At 43.6% G+C, this 20,003-nt stretch overlaps 8 protein-coding genes across 8 annotated transcripts; 5 read left to right on the top strand and 3 right to left on the bottom strand.

The window, feature by feature from the left end:
- Positions 1–1,313: 1,313 nt before the first annotated feature.
- On the top strand, positions 1,314–2,558 carry O0I10_001012 (uncharacterized protein; the record flags this gene model as incomplete). The annotated part of the gene is made up of 6 exons (XM_058481111.1): positions 1,314–1,461; positions 1,519–1,743; positions 1,802–1,979; positions 2,044–2,191; positions 2,248–2,414; positions 2,474–2,558. 6 exons carry the CDS (start codon positions 1,314–1,316, stop codon positions 2,556–2,558), a joined length of 951 nt encoding a protein of 316 aa, XP_058347749.1.
- A 292-nt stretch (positions 2,559–2,850) lies between these two features.
- On the bottom strand, positions 2,851–3,770 carry O0I10_001011 (uncharacterized protein; the record flags this gene model as incomplete). Its single annotated transcript, XM_058481110.1, has 3 exons — positions 2,851–2,898; positions 2,954–3,507; positions 3,569–3,770. 3 exons carry the CDS (start codon positions 3,768–3,770, stop codon positions 2,851–2,853), a joined length of 804 nt encoding a protein of 267 aa, XP_058347748.1.
- Positions 3,771–5,091: 1,321 nt separating this feature from the next.
- O0I10_001010 (uncharacterized protein) lies at positions 5,092–6,906 on the bottom strand (the record flags this gene model as incomplete). Its single annotated transcript, XM_058481109.1, has 5 exons — positions 5,092–5,832; positions 5,892–6,008; positions 6,089–6,224; positions 6,298–6,449; positions 6,502–6,906. The coding sequence occupies 5 exons, from the start codon at positions 6,904–6,906 to the stop codon at positions 5,092–5,094; spliced, it is 1,551 nt and encodes a 516-aa protein (XP_058347747.1).
- A 500-nt stretch (positions 6,907–7,406) lies between these two features.
- On the top strand, positions 7,407–9,416 carry O0I10_001009 (uncharacterized protein; the record flags this gene model as incomplete). The annotated part of the gene is made up of 6 exons (XM_058481108.1): positions 7,407–7,545; positions 7,621–8,094; positions 8,161–8,435; positions 8,508–8,723; positions 8,793–9,269; positions 9,327–9,416. 6 exons carry the CDS (start codon positions 7,407–7,409, stop codon positions 9,414–9,416), a joined length of 1,671 nt encoding a protein of 556 aa, XP_058347746.1.
- A 306-nt stretch (positions 9,417–9,722) lies between these two features.
- On the bottom strand, positions 9,723–11,111 carry O0I10_001008 (uncharacterized protein; the record flags this gene model as incomplete). The annotated part of the gene is made up of 6 exons (XM_058481107.1): positions 9,723–9,875; positions 9,933–10,336; positions 10,396–10,535; positions 10,593–10,660; positions 10,727–10,980; positions 11,075–11,111. 6 exons carry the CDS (start codon positions 11,109–11,111, stop codon positions 9,723–9,725), a joined length of 1,056 nt encoding a protein of 351 aa, XP_058347745.1.
- Positions 11,112–13,491: 2,380 nt separating this feature from the next.
- Positions 13,492–14,990, top strand: O0I10_001007 (uncharacterized protein; the record flags this gene model as incomplete). Its single annotated transcript, XM_058481106.1, has 7 exons — positions 13,492–13,602; positions 13,662–13,769; positions 13,837–13,986; positions 14,055–14,181; positions 14,244–14,699; positions 14,761–14,887; positions 14,957–14,990. 7 exons carry the CDS (start codon positions 13,492–13,494, stop codon positions 14,988–14,990), a joined length of 1,113 nt encoding a protein of 370 aa, XP_058347744.1.
- A 405-nt stretch (positions 14,991–15,395) lies between these two features.
- On the top strand, positions 15,396–17,863 carry O0I10_001006 (uncharacterized protein; the record flags this gene model as incomplete). The annotated part of the gene is made up of 11 exons (XM_058481105.1): positions 15,396–15,591; positions 15,682–15,812; positions 15,880–16,162; positions 16,225–16,334; positions 16,394–16,457; positions 16,519–16,812; positions 16,869–16,947; positions 17,007–17,014; positions 17,101–17,469; positions 17,543–17,711; positions 17,803–17,863. The coding sequence occupies 11 exons, from the start codon at positions 15,396–15,398 to the stop codon at positions 17,861–17,863; spliced, it is 1,764 nt and encodes a 587-aa protein (XP_058347743.1).
- Positions 17,864–18,598: 735 nt separating this feature from the next.
- Positions 18,599–19,239, top strand: O0I10_001005 (iron sulfur cluster assembly protein 1, mitochondrial; the record flags this gene model as incomplete). Its single annotated transcript, XM_058481104.1, has 3 exons — positions 18,599–18,679; positions 18,743–19,049; positions 19,124–19,239. The coding sequence occupies 3 exons, from the start codon at positions 18,599–18,601 to the stop codon at positions 19,237–19,239; spliced, it is 504 nt and encodes a 167-aa protein (XP_058347742.1).
- Between the last annotated feature and the right edge of the window lie 764 nt (positions 19,240–20,003).

The raw sequence follows: 20,003 nt of genomic DNA, 5'->3' as shown, positions 1-20,003 counted from the left end.
CTTGCGTTTGCGTTATTGTACCAAGAGTTCTCTTTTGATTGAAAGTCTATGAGAGACCAACGGCTTTCTTTATTGTTTGTTACACGTGGCTATGTGGACCGCATTGTCAATTCCTGCACGTCGATGAGATTCATGCACCAACAATTACACACATGCCATCCTTATCTCCTGCCGAACGAACCAATGCGATCATGCATCGGCGACAAGGAATGTTGTCTCATGAGCACGCCATTTTCCACCACTGTTTTGTCAGGAGTCTCCTTACTGGTGGAATAAACGTTGACTCACACAATAGTGACATTGAGAAATAAAAGTTGATCACCCCAAATCTTGCGTTCTTTTACTATCTCTTTTCTTTTCTTTTTTCTCTCTCTCTCTCTCTCTCTCTCTCTCTCTCTCTCAAGTCTGCTCTCTCTCTCAAGCTCTCTCTCTCTGCTCTCTCTGAAGCTCTCTCTCTGCTCTCTCTCAAGCTCTCTGCTCTCTCTGAAGCTCTCTCTCTGCTCTCTCTCAAGGCCTTGTTGGCTCTCTTTGGTGGTCTGTGTCCTTGTCGGCTGGTATGGTGCGTTATATCAAGTAAACCGCCCTCATGCTTGTCCGTAGTCACAATGGCACATTTGCAAGATCGCCACCATCAGTCATCACTGAGTTAGCGTAGTTGATGCAATACGAGGTAAGTTGATGATGAAGGATTAAGTTTAATATGAATACTAACAACATTTTCACTCTGACCAATCCAATCCTTTGGCTGCCCTCCTTCCCATCCTCTTGCTGGCCCTTCCTTTATTGGCTTTCTTTACTTGCTATTCCCCATTACTGTTATTTCTATCCCCTTTTCTTTGTATACTACTTTTGTATATTTATTGAAATACCGACAATAGATAGATTCTGGCGGATTGAAGGAATAGGCTACAACATGATTAGCATGGATCATACTCACCTAGACTCGATTCTCAATACAATAAAGTGCTTCTTTTTTACAACTGTCATATGTAACATGGGATAAAGAACCGGCTTTTGACTCATACGTTGTGCGCCAATGAACCCGATCTCCTTATATACGTGAGCACCTCTCAATCTTGATTGAATAAATGCCACTTTTCTTTCTCCAAACTTTGCTTTCATTGTTCTATTTACCATGATCCACGAGTGAAACAAAAACCTGGACGCTCATCATATCACGTGATTCAACGCCATGTCGTATTTGGTAAATTCAGGTTATCGCCGACTGCTGCAGTGAATTTGATATCCGCGTTCCTTCTCTCTTGCACCTCCTCCCTACCAGGCGTCTCTCTCTCCCTGTGTCCGATGGGTCAATGGATGCACGAGTGGCTCATCAATTCCCGAGCCCTGGTTACCAGTACAACCCTACGAATCCGCCATGGCGAAAGCTTCTGTGGGTGAAGCAAAACTACCCTGACAACTATGTGGATAGCACCTTCCTTGATGAGCTGCAAAAGAATGGTATGTATGTATATGCCATGGCTCCCCTACGCTTTCCTGAATCTATATACTATGTAGTCAACGTTCGTACCTATGATTATTGGAAGATGGTCTATGAGTCAGGTGTCATAACGCAACATATCAGCAGCGTGGTGATCTTTATTGCTGTTTTCATCTACTTGCAAATGGGTGCTTTGGTGGCCAACCACTTGATATGGACCGGATCTTTCATGACAGGGATTGGTTATGTGATTTGGGACTTGGTGATGATCCAACAAACGGCTCCTCATCGAGGGTTTGAACGTAAGTAATGGATCCCCCCCCATGATGTGGAAGGAAAGCATTGACCTCCTTTGAATAGGTAAACGCGTCGCCAAGAGTGCTGTTTTCTTTTTTGCAACGTTGCTCGGTCTCTCTCCCATCCTCAAGACATTAACCAGTCAAACAAGCGATGATACGATTTGGGCATTGACAGTGTGCTGCTTCTTGGCCAATGTCTTGTTTCATGATTATGGATCACAAAGTCGAGCGCGTGTAAAGTAAGTGTGTGTGTGTTACAGAGGATGGCTCATAGTGGAGGATTAACAAGAATGGTGCGTGTAGGATCCCAGGTTCATTATCAACGAATGCAGCCATATTTGCTTCGGTCCTTTTGGCATCACGATTTGACACCAACCTTGACGTCTTTAGCCTACTTTCATTTGCAGTGGAATGGTTTGCATTATTTCCCATTTTCAGGCGGTACCTGCAGGTTTGTACCATTGTCAATGTACCTGAGGGCATGTGACTCATTCTCCCCTTTATTAGGACATGAATCCCAAAGTTCAAATCATGCTGACCATTCTCATGCTTCTTACCTCTGTCGCCATGTTCATTCGCATCTCCAAAGCCGTCGTTTTCTTATACATCCTCAGTTTTTGTTTTATTACCTTCATATGTCCTTGGTGGTTGATTTTCATTCAAAAGTACAAAAAGTAAGTCTATCAAGTGGGATGAGATGATGATGGAGGAGATGCTTACGATCCTCTTACAGTGAAATCCATGGTCCATGGGACGAAGCTCGACCTCGATTGCAGCGTTCAAGAAAGAATCTCTATCGCAAGCGAGCCAGCAGCTAAATAGAATATACCGCAAATCTACATAATAATATTTATATATCACTTTTCAATCAAGTCATCCACATCATAGAGGCAAGCGATTGGGGGAGAATGTATTGAAACTGCAGACAAAGGACATGGGATTTGATATGTATGCATGATGTTGGAAGATTTTTCATAAAAGGGATGCTAGGTAGGTGAGGATGGAATAGGCATATAAGAATGAACACGAAAAGACTATACTACATATACAAAGAATAAATGCGGCTATGTATGTATGATATCAGTTAACAACAGGCAGATGATGGAAGATTTAAAAAGGAGGAGATGGGAACTTTTCAGGCTTGGTATAAGCGTGACACTACATTCGATGAAAGCGTTAGATAGATGGGCTTGGGTTGTATAACAACGCGTACCTTGTGAGCATGTTTGTACCAAAGAAGGCTGTTTCGTCGCTTCCTTCCATTGCATATGGGTACAAAGCATATACATTGGTGACACAAACCCTGCAAGACGCCGTCTGGACCGACACGTTGTTCGAGCGGTTCAGCAAAAGGACGACCCGTGACCGAAGAGATCCCATGATAAAACTGCTTGTGATACCAGTAGGCACTATTTTTCAGCTGAAGCCATCGTCCCTCGGGACATGTGTCACAATAGCCTTCTTTGAGCTGACCAGAGTAACGCACCCATTTAGGACTGTATTGATCATCCTTGAATCGAAGTTGTTGTTGTCGTGGAATACAATCATCTTGTGAAGATGGCATCGACTTGACTCGCCTACGTGGTTGTTGTTGCAATGGTGGTGGTTGTTGGTTCAACAAATGGAGCGGCGTACTTGAGCTTGCTGCCATCATGAACGTATTATCATTAGCGCTATTATAGGCAGCAGACGTCGTTGCTGTTGATGGTAACGTTGACAAATTGCAATAATTCAAAGCGAATGGATCCGTTGCCAAGTTATTAGGTTCTACTTTATACATTCGTTATGATACAATCAAATGAGCAATATGTATCGCATGTGTACATACCATTCATAGTACATTGAATGCCTGCTATGCATGGATCTTGATAAAGCCCAAAGAAATCCTGTTGCTGTTGTAATTGTGCTTGTTGTAAATGATCGGTGGTGGTGGAGGAAACATCAGCTAAATGAGCCAATGTGTCATAATTGCTGCCACCAATCCAAAAGGGAAGCTCAGTCCAAAGATCTTCAAAGAGATTATAGTGCATGATGATAAAAAGTTCAAGTGAAAGGAATGAAATCAGAACATACATCTTGATGCAAGCATGTTATATACAAGCGGCGGCGTCCTCGCTTTGAAAGAAGCTTAACCTCAAATAGCTACAAAACGGACCCGTGGTAAGTGGTAAAGTTTCTACAAGCTAATGCATTTATGCGATTTTTCTAAAAGCAGAATGGAGACACAATGCATGACCATCGCATGGATCGGCACCCGGTGGTGCAAGTGGTGGGTGACCCTGCTGCTGCTGTTGCTGCTGCTGCTGTTGTAGGAAGTCCCCCAAACACACGGGCCCAGCCGCCTTGTTTGAATGTTACACGAATCATGGCACGGACATCCTATTACTCTGGCAACCCACATCATTCCATTTCTATAGGGCCTGTCATCCCTCCTCTCCTCTAGCACACAAATGGAGCATATTCTATATTAAGCATACACAAAGGGTTGTCTGTTTGTCGTGCTTCTAGATCACCAGGCTCGTTCCCATGCCAACGAACAACACGTTGCTACCACTACTGTTGCTGCGTAAACGTCGGTCAGACGCGAACACGTACACCTGCTATGTAATGCAACCTAAAAGTACAAAGGTGGGGTAAAGGATGCATTGAATCATAATGATCAGCCATCTATCAATTTAAGCTTTTATTGGAAATCAAAAAGATAAAACGAAAAGGAAAAAGATCAATCATCCACGATCGTGACGGATGTATCCCATTTCTACGTCAATGGTGGTAGCAGCATGATAAACATTAAGGAGACTTTTTTTCATTGGTGGATGTCATGCGTGCATGTATGTAACATCATCATCGTTCGACATCATGCTTCTTCTTCCTATGATGATAATGTCACGTACGGCGTGGTTGTCTCATTCATCATTGAAGCACAAAGCGGCTTGGAGCCTTTTATGGATAACGTCCTTGTCTCCTCCCCCCCTCTCGCAAGATTGTGTGTGCAAAGGAAATCAGGCCCCATGACGTGTTGTGTGCACGTGCCACAACATGAACCCACCACCACCACCACCACCACTATCACCCAAACAAGACATGCGCAACACACACGCTGTGAATGACATTAACGTAGTCTATGCCGCCTTTTACAAACATTCCCATGGTGGATAAAAAAGGGGAGGTGTTAAACTCTAATCGGGTCAAGTAAAACGGATAAACTTGTGCTTCCTTTTAAAAAGGATCGATCGGCTGGCTGCTGCTGTTGTTGCAACACACACACACACACACACACACACACACACCATGCGTCTCCCATTCTTCGTATCACATTTTGTAATAGTCGTTTTTAATTTGGATACAGAATTATGCACTACTCCATTCTCCCCAGTCATCGTCATCATTCTTGGTATCGTGAGATTGCATAAAGTCGCCGAAATCGTCATCCTCCTTGGTGGTATCTGATTGTTGTACATGCGTTGTTGCCGTCGTTGCCGAGCCAGCCTTGTTGTCGTTCTCCATGGTAGCTTGTTCAAAGTCCCCAAAATCATCCTCCTCCAGATTTTGTTGTTGTTTGTTTTCAGGTATTGAAGATTGAGTGGTTGCTGGTGGTATTGAATGATACACTGCGGTAGGTGTAAGGGGTGTAAACGAGAATAAAGAGCGTGCAGCAGGTGGACTTGAGATGGTGACACCATCATCATCATCGAGATCGAGAAGATTTTGATTGGCGAGTGATGTATTGATCTTCATTGTAGTTGTTCTAGTTGTAGTAATTGGCATGCTGTGTCGTTTCATTGTGGCGGATGAATGATGTATATTATGCATCATTGTTGGTTTGGATAATGGATTGCTATTGCTTGCAATTTCAGGAGGAGGTGGAGGAGAGGATGGTGTTGGTGACGTGCGTCCAATAATATCATTGCTGATACGTGCTGGATGACTTGACAAAGAAAATCGTTTGTTTGTTGTTGGAGAAGAGGCGGATGTGGGCGCTGATGAATCTGAACGTGGAAGAGAACTGGTGGATAATCGAGGTAAAAATCTGGCAAATGAGAAACCAAAGCTGCTTCGTCGAGAGGAAGAAGGAGTCGTAGGCTGCTTTGACTATGAAGAGATGGATGTCCAATGAATGAATGGCATTGAAATGTTTTACTCTTACGTACCTGCTGGGTATCAGGAAAAGTGGATGGAGCTGTCATTGGAGGGGGTGTTGATGGAATATCATCCCGATCGGGTTCACCAGTAATGGAAAGTGTAGAGGGGACTAACGGCACGGGATCCTATGTAACAAAAATAGGGAGTCTCTTTAGCAACCACCTTGCCGAATTGCCATCCAAATACCCGATCGGTGTGTTGTTACCTTTTGTCTTTTACAATTCAAAGCCGATAGATACATATCCTCAATCTTGGAATGGTTCCATCTCACTTTGGGTACACCTGTATCATCATCCATGGCATGTGTAACAGCTGTCCATGTTATTCGACTGTGAATAGACCTTTTTTTTTCGCCACCTTGATCAGCATTCCATTGCCAAGCCTTCCATTGCCACACACGATCCTTTTACTTACTCATGTGCCTCCTCCAATACATAGCGACGAATACTGGTCATATCATTTCCAACCCAATCTTCATCCACTTTAGGTGAAGGAGACCCAGGGAATACTTTTGCTAGCAGCGTCTTCCATTGATCGAGTGCTTCATCCATTGTACTGAATACTACCTGAAAAAGTCATCATAAGAACAAAAGTCATCCAAGCAATGATAATACCTACATCATTTTGTTCAATAGTAGAAGATGAAGGTGATGTAAACGTTTCAAAGTCACCGAAACCATCGTCGTCGTCGTCGTCCATATCAACGGCATCCATTCCGTCTCGCGATAGTGTGCCACAAGAATCTTGTTCTGAGCTTGCAGAATATGTCATTGACCCAGATGCAGCAAACGACGGCGTATCATGTTCATGTTCAGCTTGTAACGTGTTGGATGGTGCTATATCTTCTTTCTCCTTCAAGAAGCGGTCAAAGCCATCGTCAGCATACCCATTGGCGTTGGGTATTATGCCGCGGTAACAAGCAGGACTCGCCATTTCCACTGCCGCATCGTCATGAGTGTCATAGTTGTTGTTGTTGTTGGTACAAGACGAATGGTCGGATTCACACTGCAGCTGATTTGCCATACGACCGAGGAATAGTTTTGGGGAAGAGAGGGAAAAAGAGAAGTGCTCGAAAAAAGTGGCTGATGCTTCCGTTTTACGACACTGCCCAGATTTGGATGCATGATGACTATGTGTGTGTGTGTGTGTGTGAGGACCTGATCATTATCCCTGCAGCGACTATCATACTAGCCCATATGCCCCCACTATGAAACCTTCATCTCCAATGCTATGTGAATAAAAGTTGATGTTGATGCTTATCAATGACCTATCGTGTTGATGATGGAGAAGCAGTAAAACGGAGCAGAAATGACCCGTTTGCATTAAGTCGCCGCCACTGTAGTGCTGCTTTGATGAATGCGAACATGTGTAACTTGGCAACATGGCGGGGTGTTACATGAAGGCTCCTAATTAGGCAGTCAATAAAGAAAAGAAAACGACTCGTCGATCAAGAGGTTAACCTTTTTTTTATTCTCCCTTCTTTTTCTTTATCACTCTTTCATTCATTCATTTCTTAAACTATCATGGTATCCGGTCCAGGCTATAAGCGTTTGGGCACTGCCACCGATGGTTTACTCTTCAAGTACAAGCTTGCCAAAGCATTAACAATCGTCAGCTTGCTTGCTGTTATAGTCATGGCCATAGGTTCGCTTGTGTATCCAGGTAAAACAACGTCCTTGACAACGTGTGTGCCTGAAGTGTATCCCATCCATCTCATGCTTGGGTTATGAAATACAGCCTCCAGGTGGAACATGACAACCGATGACAGCAACACCACCAATGACCTGTCCATGGCTCCTCCATCTACAGCGGCTGATGACGCTTCTACTGCTGATGCTGAATGTCAACTACCGACCGAGCTCTTCATTGCAAAAAGCGAGGATGGATCCTACACCCCACCTCATCCTGATCCCACACTTTTACAAGCTATTCGACTTGCAGCACCCAGTGATGTCGAGAACTATTGCCGCAACACCTACGATCGCACCGCCGGCTTTGTGGATACTGCACCTTACAATACAAACGGCGAGTGTGGAAATTGGCAGCAGCAATATCGTGAGCTACATCAACGACGTCTAAAAGAGCTCGAGATGATGCAACAGGGTCAGCTTGATGAGCTTGCAGAACCACCTCGGTTTATCTCTTATCTTTGTCGTGAAGTGGCTACCGTTGGCAACCGTGGATGTGGTGGATTAGCAGATCGGATGAGTGGTATGTATGACAAAAAAGATATAGATTGTTTGCATAATACACACTCACATGATTCTCAAATCCCAGGCATGATATCGACCTTTTTCTACGCTCTCCTTACCGATCGTGCTTATCTTGCTCATTGGGCTGACGAGAATCCCATCCCGCTCGAGATCCTCTTTGAAAAACCCAACATCGATTGGACCTACGATCCCTCCATTGTACCTTCTTTATTCAACCATCCAGACCAAGGCATCACCTATCAACAAGTCGACACCCTGAATCAGAAGTATGATGTCCTTGGTAATACCATGTTTCCTGATGGTCCTACGCAAGATTTTCAAGATTTATGGAATGGCACAGTAAGTATATCCATCATCACCCGAGAAGAAAGAGAAAGAGAGAGAATGGGTGGTTGATCTTATATTTTCTAGTTTGTTGAAGCAAGATCCAATCGTGCCTACATCATTCGAACCTTTAAGGAGTCATCCATTTATCCAGAGACGTTAGCCAAAATGGGCCTGGACAAAGAAAACACCTTTGGATGTCTTACGGATTATCTCTTCCGACCAACCATTGGCTCGCGCCGTTTCATCAATGCTTATCGAGATCTCTTTCAAATGGAGAGTGTTTTGAGTATTGGCATGCAGGTTTGTTTTTTGTTTGTCTATGGATAATTTCCCACAACATCATCATGCTCATGTATATATGCATTTTAGGTGCGTACGGATGACAATGCTTTAGCCAACCCACAGCTGGATCAGAATTCGCTCGAAATGTGGGATTATTACTTGACGTGTGCCAACCAAGTCGCTAGTGTGCAACGTAAACCTCACCATAAACGCGTCGTGTACTTTATGATCACCGACTCGCTTCGATTACGTGACGAATTCAAATCCTTAAACTCCAACACGACATTGGCCAAGCAATTCCTTGGAGAGTATTATGATGAAACATCCACGGTGGTGACAGGCCTTCCAGTAGAACACATTGAGCCAGAGCAAATAGAGAAATACATCCATGTCGAGAATCCTGTGGAGGTGACTCGGGCGAGAATGACACCTGGCGTCAACAGTGCTGTGATTGAGAACTGGCTTCTCAGCTATGCGGATTTCAGAATCATCAGTCCTCAAGGCTATGGCAAACTAGCAGCGTTTCATTCACGATCCGATAACTCCACCATTTCTTTACCAAGAGTAAGTATAAAGGCACATCCTCCACACACAGGATGCTCATCCTATCTATCTCTTTAGAATGCACAAAAGTCCCGTGCACCTGATTGCACCAAGCCCGAAGCTCTTGCAAAGTACGATTGGCTGGCCACTCAATGGAGCCTTGGTTAATTACTACTACTACTAGTATCATTCATCCCTTTTACTTTTTTTTCCTCATGTCATGTGTTCTTGACTTTTTATTCCTTCCCACTCCAAATGCATCCATCATCCACGCTTGTTAAACTTACATCTTGCATAAAAGTGGTATTTCTACCATTGCTCACTTTTGAGATTTCAACCATTCATTCTTCCTGCCATCTTGTACATGTTTTATCGATTACAAGCCCAATTCCATCCCTTCATCACCCTCCCCAGTCTTTGTAAGGCATAGATATCACTTGTGGGCACCATGTTGGCCAATGAATAGTAAAGGGTTTATGTTTTCAAAGCACTGAAAATAGCGTTTTTGTAACCTTTGTCCTCTATATACCCTTCTAACTCTTCAAGTGTCACCCAAGCAAAGTCCACAATCTCGTGATTATCTGGTGAACATTGGCCTTCTACCCACTCAGCTTGCATGAATTCCACCTAGAAATCAAAAAGTCACTACGCATTTAAAAAGAACCAATGCTGCTTTTTTAATACCTTTGCACCTGTAAAAGGTCGTTTGCTCTTCTTGATGAATTCATCTGGGAACCGATATTGATATACACAGCTGGGTGATACGGTGTCGATGAGGCGTACCTTGATATCATTGCCACATTCCTCGCGTAATTCTCGAAGTGCTGCTTCTGCTATCGATTCACCTGGGTCGATACCACCTTGAGGAAAGCCCCATGCATGGTCCTTGCGTGGCTTTTTGACTAAGAGGTATACTGAGCTGTTCGGTTTGCGATGGAGTGAATGCAAGGTGTCATTGGCGTCATTGGCAACAGCATCACAGGGACCACGTTTCACAATGACAGCTGCAACAGGTCGGTTAATGGTAGTAGCAGTCGTAGTAGAGTTGAATCGAGTCATAACACGTGGTAGTTGTAGAAGACGAGACGCTGTGAACATGATAAAAGGACAAAGAACAAGAAAGCGGTGCTATTTTATTTCATCTCACGTGCCATTCGCTGATCGTAGCTATTCCTGGAGAGCTCAAATGCATCATCAGTCACCGCAAAGAGCTGTTGTTGTTCTTCCTCGTGAGAGTATCTTTGTTGTTTGCTTGTTGGCTGGGCATATCCACGCTCGTCATATAACCTTGTATAATAAACTTTGAGTCCTTTTCCCTTTTTACAACAGTAAACAGCAACTCACTTTGATGGGGGTGCATTGTATGTTTTTAAGTATTCGACGCCTAGTTGCCCGCTTGTCAACGACACCACCTATTGATTATGCGGATGAGTGTGATACATACTCAGCATCATAACGATCTTTTGATTACAACTTACCACAACAATGAAAAGACCTATATTGAAATACATGGTGATCAACATGTACCATAGCCGTAATGTCGTTGCAACACCGTAGAGTCCTGTTCGTAGTAAGATATCCTTCCATCCTCGCCGGCGTGTCCGGTAATCAAGGTAATATGAAATGCCACGCTCTGTCCAGCACATGGCAACGATAAAGATGTATGCTAGAAATAGCTTTCCTCCATTGTCTAATACAAAAGACTCAAAGAGTAGATGGACACCTTGAACCTCTATAGTAGAAAAAGAGACATCATGTCAACCACTACCTATCACCTCCCCCCCACACACACACACACTTAGCGTTGTTATCACTGTTACACGTACCAGGGTGAAACCACCATACCATGCTTGAAGATTCCATGCTCTGAATGTGACTCTGAAGTATAGATGAATAGGACAAATGCAGAAATGGAGAAAGAGCAATGAAGCGATGCAAGAAGAGACGTAAGAAAAAAGGTAGAAAACCCGAGCAGTAAGGCGTGTGTGGTAGTAGCCCGCAATTACCATTTAAGCCTTTAGGCTGAGCTCTGATTCAGTAACCCGCTTGCTAGTTTCGGTTCCACAAAGTCAAACGACTAGCGGATCTGTATTGCATTAAAGTAATGCTATGGCAACGGTCGCCATGGATACCTTGGACATTACATGTACCATCATTTGGGAGTATCGTTTACATGTCTCAGGTATAAAGTGCATGGGCTTGAATACTGTATTAAACCACCTCGGATAATCCCATAGTCGTAATCGCCACAAATTAACAGATCAAGGATAGCATCATTATTCTTCAATACTACATACTCAATACAACAAATTCCTGTTAAGCCCTACACCTCACCAATGATCAATGTTGAGAATCCTATTAGCAGGGAATTGTGTGCTTGTGCTTTCATCCACACCACCATATACATCATCACGCTTGAACTAGAAAGAAAACTTTTTGTAGATGACAAGGCGTCCCCCATTCCATGAAGCCAACTATTTTCAACCCTCAAAGAGTAACCACCAACATAAATCGGGAGAAGAGCATGTTTGTGCACTGATTTGAGCTATTTGGCGACCCAAAATCTGCTCAATGTAGCATCATTCATCACTACAATAAACGCCTTTTCCTTTGTCTTTGTATACTGAACTTGTCTTTTTCATATAAACACCTGGATCTTTGTTGTTGCTGGTTACTTGGAAACCTAAATCACGGTCTTCAGCATTGATTGTGAAGGGGCAGTGTGATACGACTGTGACAACCTGGTATCTCATTACCTTGTAGCATCTATTACTCTTTACTACATACACCCCACGCATTCTGTTCAACCCATTCTACTACTTGAACGCATCATGTACCCCCTTCTCTAATAACAAAGTTCACTTTATCCCATCAAACCAAAATCTTTATTATCATATCCAAAGGCTCACAGATATATTCATAAATAAGAAAGGATGATGCAAGAATGATATCCGGTGTGTGGTTTTCTGATATTAATAGATCTCGTCACAACCGAAGTCTATTTGCAATAAGGTCAGACACAGTGGAAGAGATATCACTGCATATAACTTACCAGAGTCCCAGAAACAGCCTGCATCATTAGCGCACTCTTGGCTTGTTGCGTAATTGCAATCGTGTGCTCGGCGTTGATTCTGGGAGCTGGCCTTCGCTGTGGCAAGGACGGTGGCAATGGCAAGGACGAGCACAGCGAATTTCATTGAAGTAGAGTAGAACGGTGTTGTTGTTGTTGTTGTTGTTGTGTGTAAGGATGAATACCAACATTCTCTCACACATTTAAATAGACTTTTTTTCCTTCTTCGGTAATCTTATCTTTTTGGATTGTATGCTCTACCACTGCCCGTTACGCCAAAAGACCATGTCGGCGGCGCATGTTAGGTTTACATCCCTCTCTCTATGATATACAAGGACCAAATAGTGGTGTCGATGTGAGATGCCGAATGTGCATAACACGCCTTTGGGGAAGACATGTAATTGGCGTTCTCACAGTGATCCAACAAATGCATCGTTGACAAAAAAACCCCACTCATTCAATTTCATCCACAAACAACCTCGTATATTGGTAGGCCATACACCGTAAAAGCCAAATGACGCTATGATGTAGCAAGAATGAATGGCCTCTTTCCACCGTAATGATGATCTCCTGCATGATAAACATTACGGCGTTTGTGGAAATAAAAGGCATCATGGCCGGCGATGATCCATCTCTATTAAGAGACGACGGCGAAAACAATATGTCCAAAAAAAAGCTATTCAGCCGACAATGAACCCAATATGCTTCCTTCGCATTGATTTTGTCATGTAGGAAGAAGATCCAATGAGCAAAAAGAAATCAATCGTAGTTGCGTAGGTATGGCTATGCCAACATGCAAGCCCAAAAAAGTGCCTTGTCGATGAATGGCTCTTGAAAGGCTTGTTTGGTACCATAAAGATAGTATCAACAAAATCCCTCAAATACACACCTTGCTTTATTCAAACCACCAGCTAAATCACCATGGGAACAACAGAGTAAAGTGACAATTTTTCATGACCTATCTCTTTGCGAATGCGTGATGATGATAAAAATGTCCGATAATGGATTGAACAAGAAGCGTGTGGGTGTGGGTAAACAAGGGGTGGTGGATGATTGGGCTGATCTACTGGGGTTTTAACGCATCACCATCATCATCATATATCCCTTGCATCTGATGTTGTAAATGACGTTTTATTCTCGTGTGTTTATTGATTTCCCTTATAGCTCGTACAAATGATGTTGGCAGCTACACGTCGTATTGCACCTTTGGCATCAAGCAGATTCCTTCTAGCTTCTGGTGCTGGTTGCCAGAAACGGCTCAACTCATCAGACAACAGCAACGAAGTAAATGGCTGACCACGACACTCCAACAATGTTGCCCATTGACTAATGCTCAATTGCAGATGACAGTACGCGATGCGTTGAACCAAGCAATGGAAGAAGAAATGGCGCGCGACGATAAAGTATATCTTTTGGGTGAAGAAGTAGCTCAATACAATGGAGCATACAAGGTAAAAGCTTGTTGGCATGTAGTCATTGTTGTTGCATGAATCGGTTGACATGGAAATTATTATGCAGGTTACACGTGGTCTTTTGGACAAATTCGGATCACGTCGCGTCATTGACACACCCATTACAGAAATGGGATTTACTGGCTTGGCTGTGGGATCTGCTTTCAGTGGTCTAAAACCCATTTGTGAATTCATGACATTCAACTTTGCTATGCAGGTATGTATAGTATTACAAAGATTGGGATGTAAAGCTTGATGATGGACTCATGATGCTGCTGTCAAAAGGCTATTGACCAAATTATCAACTCGGCGGCCAAAACGCATTACATGTCGGGTGGTGTTGTGCATTGTCCAATCGTTTTTCGTGGTCCCAATGGTGCTGCTGCAGGTGTTGCTGCTCAACACAGTCAAGGCAAGTAAATGATCATCCTCGTATGTACACACTATGTATAACTAACATGTGTGATAAAAAAGATTACAGCGCTTGGTATGGAGCTGTTCCAGGACTTAAGGTGCTTTCGCCATGGAGTTCTGAAGATGCAAAAGGACTTCTCAAGGCTGCTATCCGTGATCCCAATCCTGTTGTCTTTTTGGAAAATGAGCTCGAATACGGCGCTTCACATCCCATGTCGGACGCTGCCATGCAAGATGACTTTGTGCTCCCGATAGGAAAAGCCAAGATTGAGCGTCAAGGAGAGGATATCACCATTGTGGCCAACTCGCGTTTTGTAGGCTGGTCCATGAAAGCAGCTGAAAAGTTAGAAAAGGAAAGCGGGATTTCATGCGAAGTGATCAATTTACGTACCATCAAGCCAATGGACATGGATACCATTGCAAACTCTGTCAAAAAGACCAATCACATCATCACGGTGGAAGGTGCTTGGGCCTCGTTTGGTGTTGGATCTGAAATAGCGGGTTGCATTATGGAATGTAAGAAAGTGGAATCATCCTCCTTATTTATAGTCTACTCATCATCATCATCCATACATAGCTGATGCATTCGATTATCTTGATGCTCCTATGATCCGCGTTGCTGGTGCGGATGTTCCTACTCCTTATGCCGGGAATCTAGAAGAATTCGCCTTCCCTGATGATAAAATCATCGCTAGGACTGTTCAGTAAGTACAACAGCAACAACAACATGCTGATGTTTTCTTTCAATGCTGATGGATACATATCCAATATAGGGATGTTTTGAGTAAAAAGATTGGTGCATTGTAAAGTTGTATTGGTGTTGCAAATACATGTATATAGTATGAACAAAGGGGGCGTCTATCATTTAAAGTGTATATGCATAATGATGATCTTTGGGACAAGATGCATTATTCATCATGTGATTTCTCGAGATATGGTATGGATGTAAGGGATGGTATGTGTTGTATAATGCCAGATAGATTTGCATTATTGTGTGTGACCAAGCAGTGGATTATCACGAGATGTTTCGCACAAAGGAAAAACGTCACGACAAGCCATTTGCGATAGCTTGGACTCAATCGGGTCGGGGAACACCCACCCCCCTCCCCTTCACAGCCCGTGCTTGGAAACTCTCATTCTCTTCTTACACTTTCGCGACCCTTTTACTTGGACCAACCTTCTTGAGCGAGAGAGAGATTCAATATCCCACCAATGCCTTCCGAACACACGACTAACTCTGCTACCGAGCGCATGAAGCGATTCTTGGAGGACAAGGATTGGAAGTTTTATTGTGCTGTTGCCGCTGGTGTTGCCGCTGCAGGTGCTGGTGCTTACTACCTCTCCTCTTCTGGCAGCGACAAGAAGAAGCCCAAGCAGCATAAACGCGAAATGAAAAAGGAGGGCTCTGGTAATGCTTGCGCATGGGCGACATGGATTGCATAAAAAAAGCTCGAATCTCTCAACTGACAGGCACCTTGTTGTTTATTTTTCTTATCAGCTTCTTCCCCTGCTGCTACCGAGACCAAGAAGGAAAAGGAACCTGCCACTGCTGAAAAGGCTGCTGCTGCCGTTAGCGAGGAGCAATATGAGGAAATGTCGGATGAAGCCATTGAAGCATTGAGCCAAGAGGTAGGTGGTGTATGGATGTGTTGATATCAATAACACGGGTCATTGACTCTTTTTTTCTTGCATAAAGAAACGTGCCGAGGCTGCTCAGACCCTCAAAGCCAAAGGAAACAGCTTGTTCACTAGCAAGAATTACGAAGAAGCCGTTCGTTTGTATACTCAAGCTATCCGCTTCAAGGCCGACTCTATTTTCTTCGCCAACCGTGCCGCTTGCTTTGCTAACCTTGGCAAGCATGACAATGTGATTGAAGACTGCAACGCTGCTCTTAAGCTCGACCCTGTCTACGTCAAGGCTCTCAATCGACGTGCTTTGGCTTTTGAAAAGAAGGGTGAATTCGTCAACTCGCTCTATGGTACGATGATGAGATATGGGATGATGATGGGTGTGACAAGGATGCTCATACGCACATTTTAGATTACACTTGCGTTTGTATCTTGGATGGCTTCCGAAATGAAAATGCTGCCAAGGCAATGGAACGTATGTTACAACGCGTCTCCCAAGATAAGGCTCAGGAAATCATGAAGGTATTTTTGTTGGAGGATGGTGAATGTTGTATCGATTGGAAACTAACACGTGTCATTAGTCCAAGAAGCCTCGTCTTCCTTCTTCCACTTTTGTGAATGCCTACTTTGAGTCTTTCCGCCCTGGTAAGTGGATTCTAGCACAACGTTATGCATGGAGACCAAAGTAACTAACCTGTTCCCATAGTCAACTTGGAGCTTCCTGCCAACGTGGATGAATCAAGTGGTGATGGTTACTTTGTCAAGGCATACAATGCTGTCAAGGAAAAGAACTTTACTGAAGCCTTGGAAGCTTGCGAGAAGGCCATTGAGCTCGGCTGCTCATCTCAGTATCAAGCCTATGCCTACAACCTTCGTGGCACGTTTGACTTTTTGAAGGGCGACAACAAGGGTGCTTTGGAAGCTTTGGACAAGTCGATTGAGCTCGATTCCAAGTTGGTGCAAAGCTACATTAAGCGCTCGAGCTTGTACATGGAACAAAGTACGTGGTATCATCATGGGATGGGAAAGGATGGCATATCATTAATATACATATAGGTGATATTACCAATGCCTTCAAGCAATTTGACGATGCACTTGCCATCAACCCAAGCGATCCTGATGTTTATTATCACCGGTAAGCAAAATGGCTACATCATAGCCTGTCACACACTAATCGCCATGTTTTCTATATAGTGGTCAAGGTAATTACTACAACAAAACGACAACACTAAAATAGGGGGTGCAATGACGTTGATGGTACAAAACTAACATTGGGGGTCGGATATAGTGAACTACATCAGTGGCAACTTTGACGCTGCTGCTAAGGATTATACTGAAAGCTTGAAGCTTGATGACTCCTTTGTCTTTGCTCACATTCAATTGGGTGTTGTACAATATAAGCTTGGATCCATCTCATCGGCCATGTCGACCTTCAACAATACACTCAAGAAATTCCCCCAATCTGCCGATGTCCAAAACTACTATGGTGAACTCTTGGTTGATCAACAAAAGATCTCTGAAGCCATTGAAGCATTCAGCAAAGCAATTGAATTGGATGCCAAGAACCCACTCCCCTACATCAACAAGGCCATGCTTATGTACCAAGCCATGGGTGATGCTACTGAAGCTACCAACCTTTGCAAAAAGGCATTGGAATGTGAGTATATATATATGGAAACCACGAATCCTTGTGATATCATCTGACACACGCATTTTCTTGTGATACTTAGTCGACCCTGCATGTGATGCAGCTGTTGCCTCGCTTGCTCAAATTCTCTTGGAACTTGGCAAGGCTGAAGAAGCACTTGGCTACTATGAGATGGCTATTGGTTTGGCACGGACACAACCTGAACTCGAGCATGCTATTTCGTATGTTGAAGCTACCAAGGCTCAAATCAGGTAAGGATATGAACGTCACAGGGGGGGCGGATGGGGTTGAGATAGATAGATGGATCGTTTATGCTCAATGCCTTTTCTCTCCTACACATAGGTTCGCACAAGAATATCCTGAAGCTGCTGCCAAGTTGCGAGCTGGTCGTGGTGGAATGTGAAGAGACAAGATGTAAAAAAAAAGTTTTCGACAAATATAGAGGGCTCTTTCTTGCGAGAAACCATTGTTTTTGATAAGCTGCGGGGGATTTCGGTTCATGTTACCCGAGCGTGGATTCCTTTAAGAGGGAAAATGATAATGGCTCTTCCCCCGTTCTTCCGCGCCTTTTATTCTTTGTTGTGATCCTGAATGAGCTGGGGAGAGAGAATGACAAGGAACGAATGATCCCATTGAATTTGCCTATTTTACGTTTGACATGTGCATGCATTGCATTTTTCATTTTACACGGTCATCCATTCATCCATTGGTCGGAAAGTTTGTAGCATCGCATCGAGAACCGAGTCACTGAGGTTTTTGTGGAACCATTGAAAAAAATGAACAAAAGAGAGAGAGAGATGAAATGGGACCATGATCCTATTGTTGTTGTGTTTCAATCTAATAAAACTTCTGTTGATATGACGACGAGATAAAGAGAGAGAGAGAGATGTTTTATATAGCAAAACCTGATCAATAGCTTAACCGAAACCTAACAAGTTGATGAATAATTCAAGCAAATGCGTCACTCGCGGATGTTCGGAGCCAATACATGACGCCCCCATAAGCATCTGATAAGCCAATCACCTGGACGTATCTGATGGCAAATCGCTCTAGATGAGACTGAACCCTATAAAAGCCGCTAAATCCCTTTCATTTTCCCCAGTTTCAATCTTTTTCACTTTCATACCACACACATAAAATGATGCTTCGTAACGCTTTGTTGAGATCAACCCGTGCTATTCAACGCCCTCTCTCCAACACACGATCCTACCACCAAAAGGTAAGAGACCCTCTTTTACAACAACAGTAGCATGGTGACTCATCCCATTTGCCATTTGCGTAGGTGATTGATCACTATGAAAACCCTCGCAATGTGGGTTCGTTCCCAAAGGGTGCTCAAGATATCGGTACTGGTTTGGTTGGTGCTCCTGCTTGTGGTGATGTGATGAAACTTCAAATCAAGGTGGATGATGCTACTGGCAAGATTGTGGATGTCAAGTTCAAGACTTTTGGCTGTGGCTCTGCTATTGCATCGTCAAGCTTCATGACTGAGCGTGTCCGTGGTATGACATTGGAGGAAGCAGGTCAAATCAAGAACACTGAGATTGCCAAGGAATTGTGCTTGCCCCCTGTTAAGCTGCATTGTTCCAGTAAGTTTGATCATCAATTCATCTATTCAAGGTCATTGGCTCATTCATGTTTGTTTCTTTCTTTTTCTTTCTAGTGCTGGCTGAAGATGCTATCAAATCAGCTATCAAGGATTATAAGAGCAAGCGTGTATCGGCTGCGGCAGCTTCCTCAGCAGCAGGAGGAGCAGCTCCTCAACAAGCTACTGCTTAAGGATTCTTGTTTTCTTTCTTTATCATTTGTCACATCCACCACCAGCACAACACACACACACACGCATCGTCACTCAATCACACATATCCACCAATGTTCATTGTCGCACATACACTGCCACCCTTTAGTGCATCCATTATATACATATATTGTCGTCACGCACGCTCACACGCTCTGTAAACATTTCCCATTTGATATCGTACCCAAAACAATAAAAACTGCGTACCGAAAAAGAAAATGCTTGGCTGCATGAAAAATCATAAAGATCGCTATGACATGCGTTGAAGTCTTGTCTGACTTGCATCATCATTAGACAATAACGTTTATCAAATGAAAGCTTTTCACCAAAGTAGGACAAACAACCTTTCACAAAGATGATCGCATGACCCGCACCCTTCAAAGGGCGCTTTCTTTCTTTTTCAAAGTAGCAGTAGCCAAAGAGCTGTGGTTCTTGATAGAATACCAGGCTAACGACAAGTCTACTGCAAGATGATAAAATGACTGATGAAGAAGGAGGTTGAGGATATGGGTAAGCTGTTAGACGTCGTAGCAGGGCGGAGTTGGTTAGTCATGTAGGCGATGTGAGAGTCAAGAGCTGGTGCGACACACACACATACACACACACACGCATCCCCTTTGCAATTGTCCCCCTTGTTTTTTTACGCTCTTCTCTCTCTCTCTCTTTTTTCCGTCGTCTCCTTTTCTGGGTGGTCTCTTTTTTTTCCTCTCTCTTTCTTTCTCTCTTATCCACTCTCTTTAAAAGT

This window comes from Lichtheimia ornata (genome assembly GCF_029851405.1).
Source record: "Lichtheimia ornata isolate CBS 291.66 chromosome Unknown scaffold00003, whole genome shotgun sequence".
Taxonomy (NCBI): Eukaryota; Fungi; Mucoromycota; class Mucoromycetes; order Mucorales; family Lichtheimiaceae; genus Lichtheimia; species Lichtheimia ornata.
Note: the sequence above shows the minus strand (reverse complement) of the source record. Positions and strands in the feature narration are given on the sequence as shown.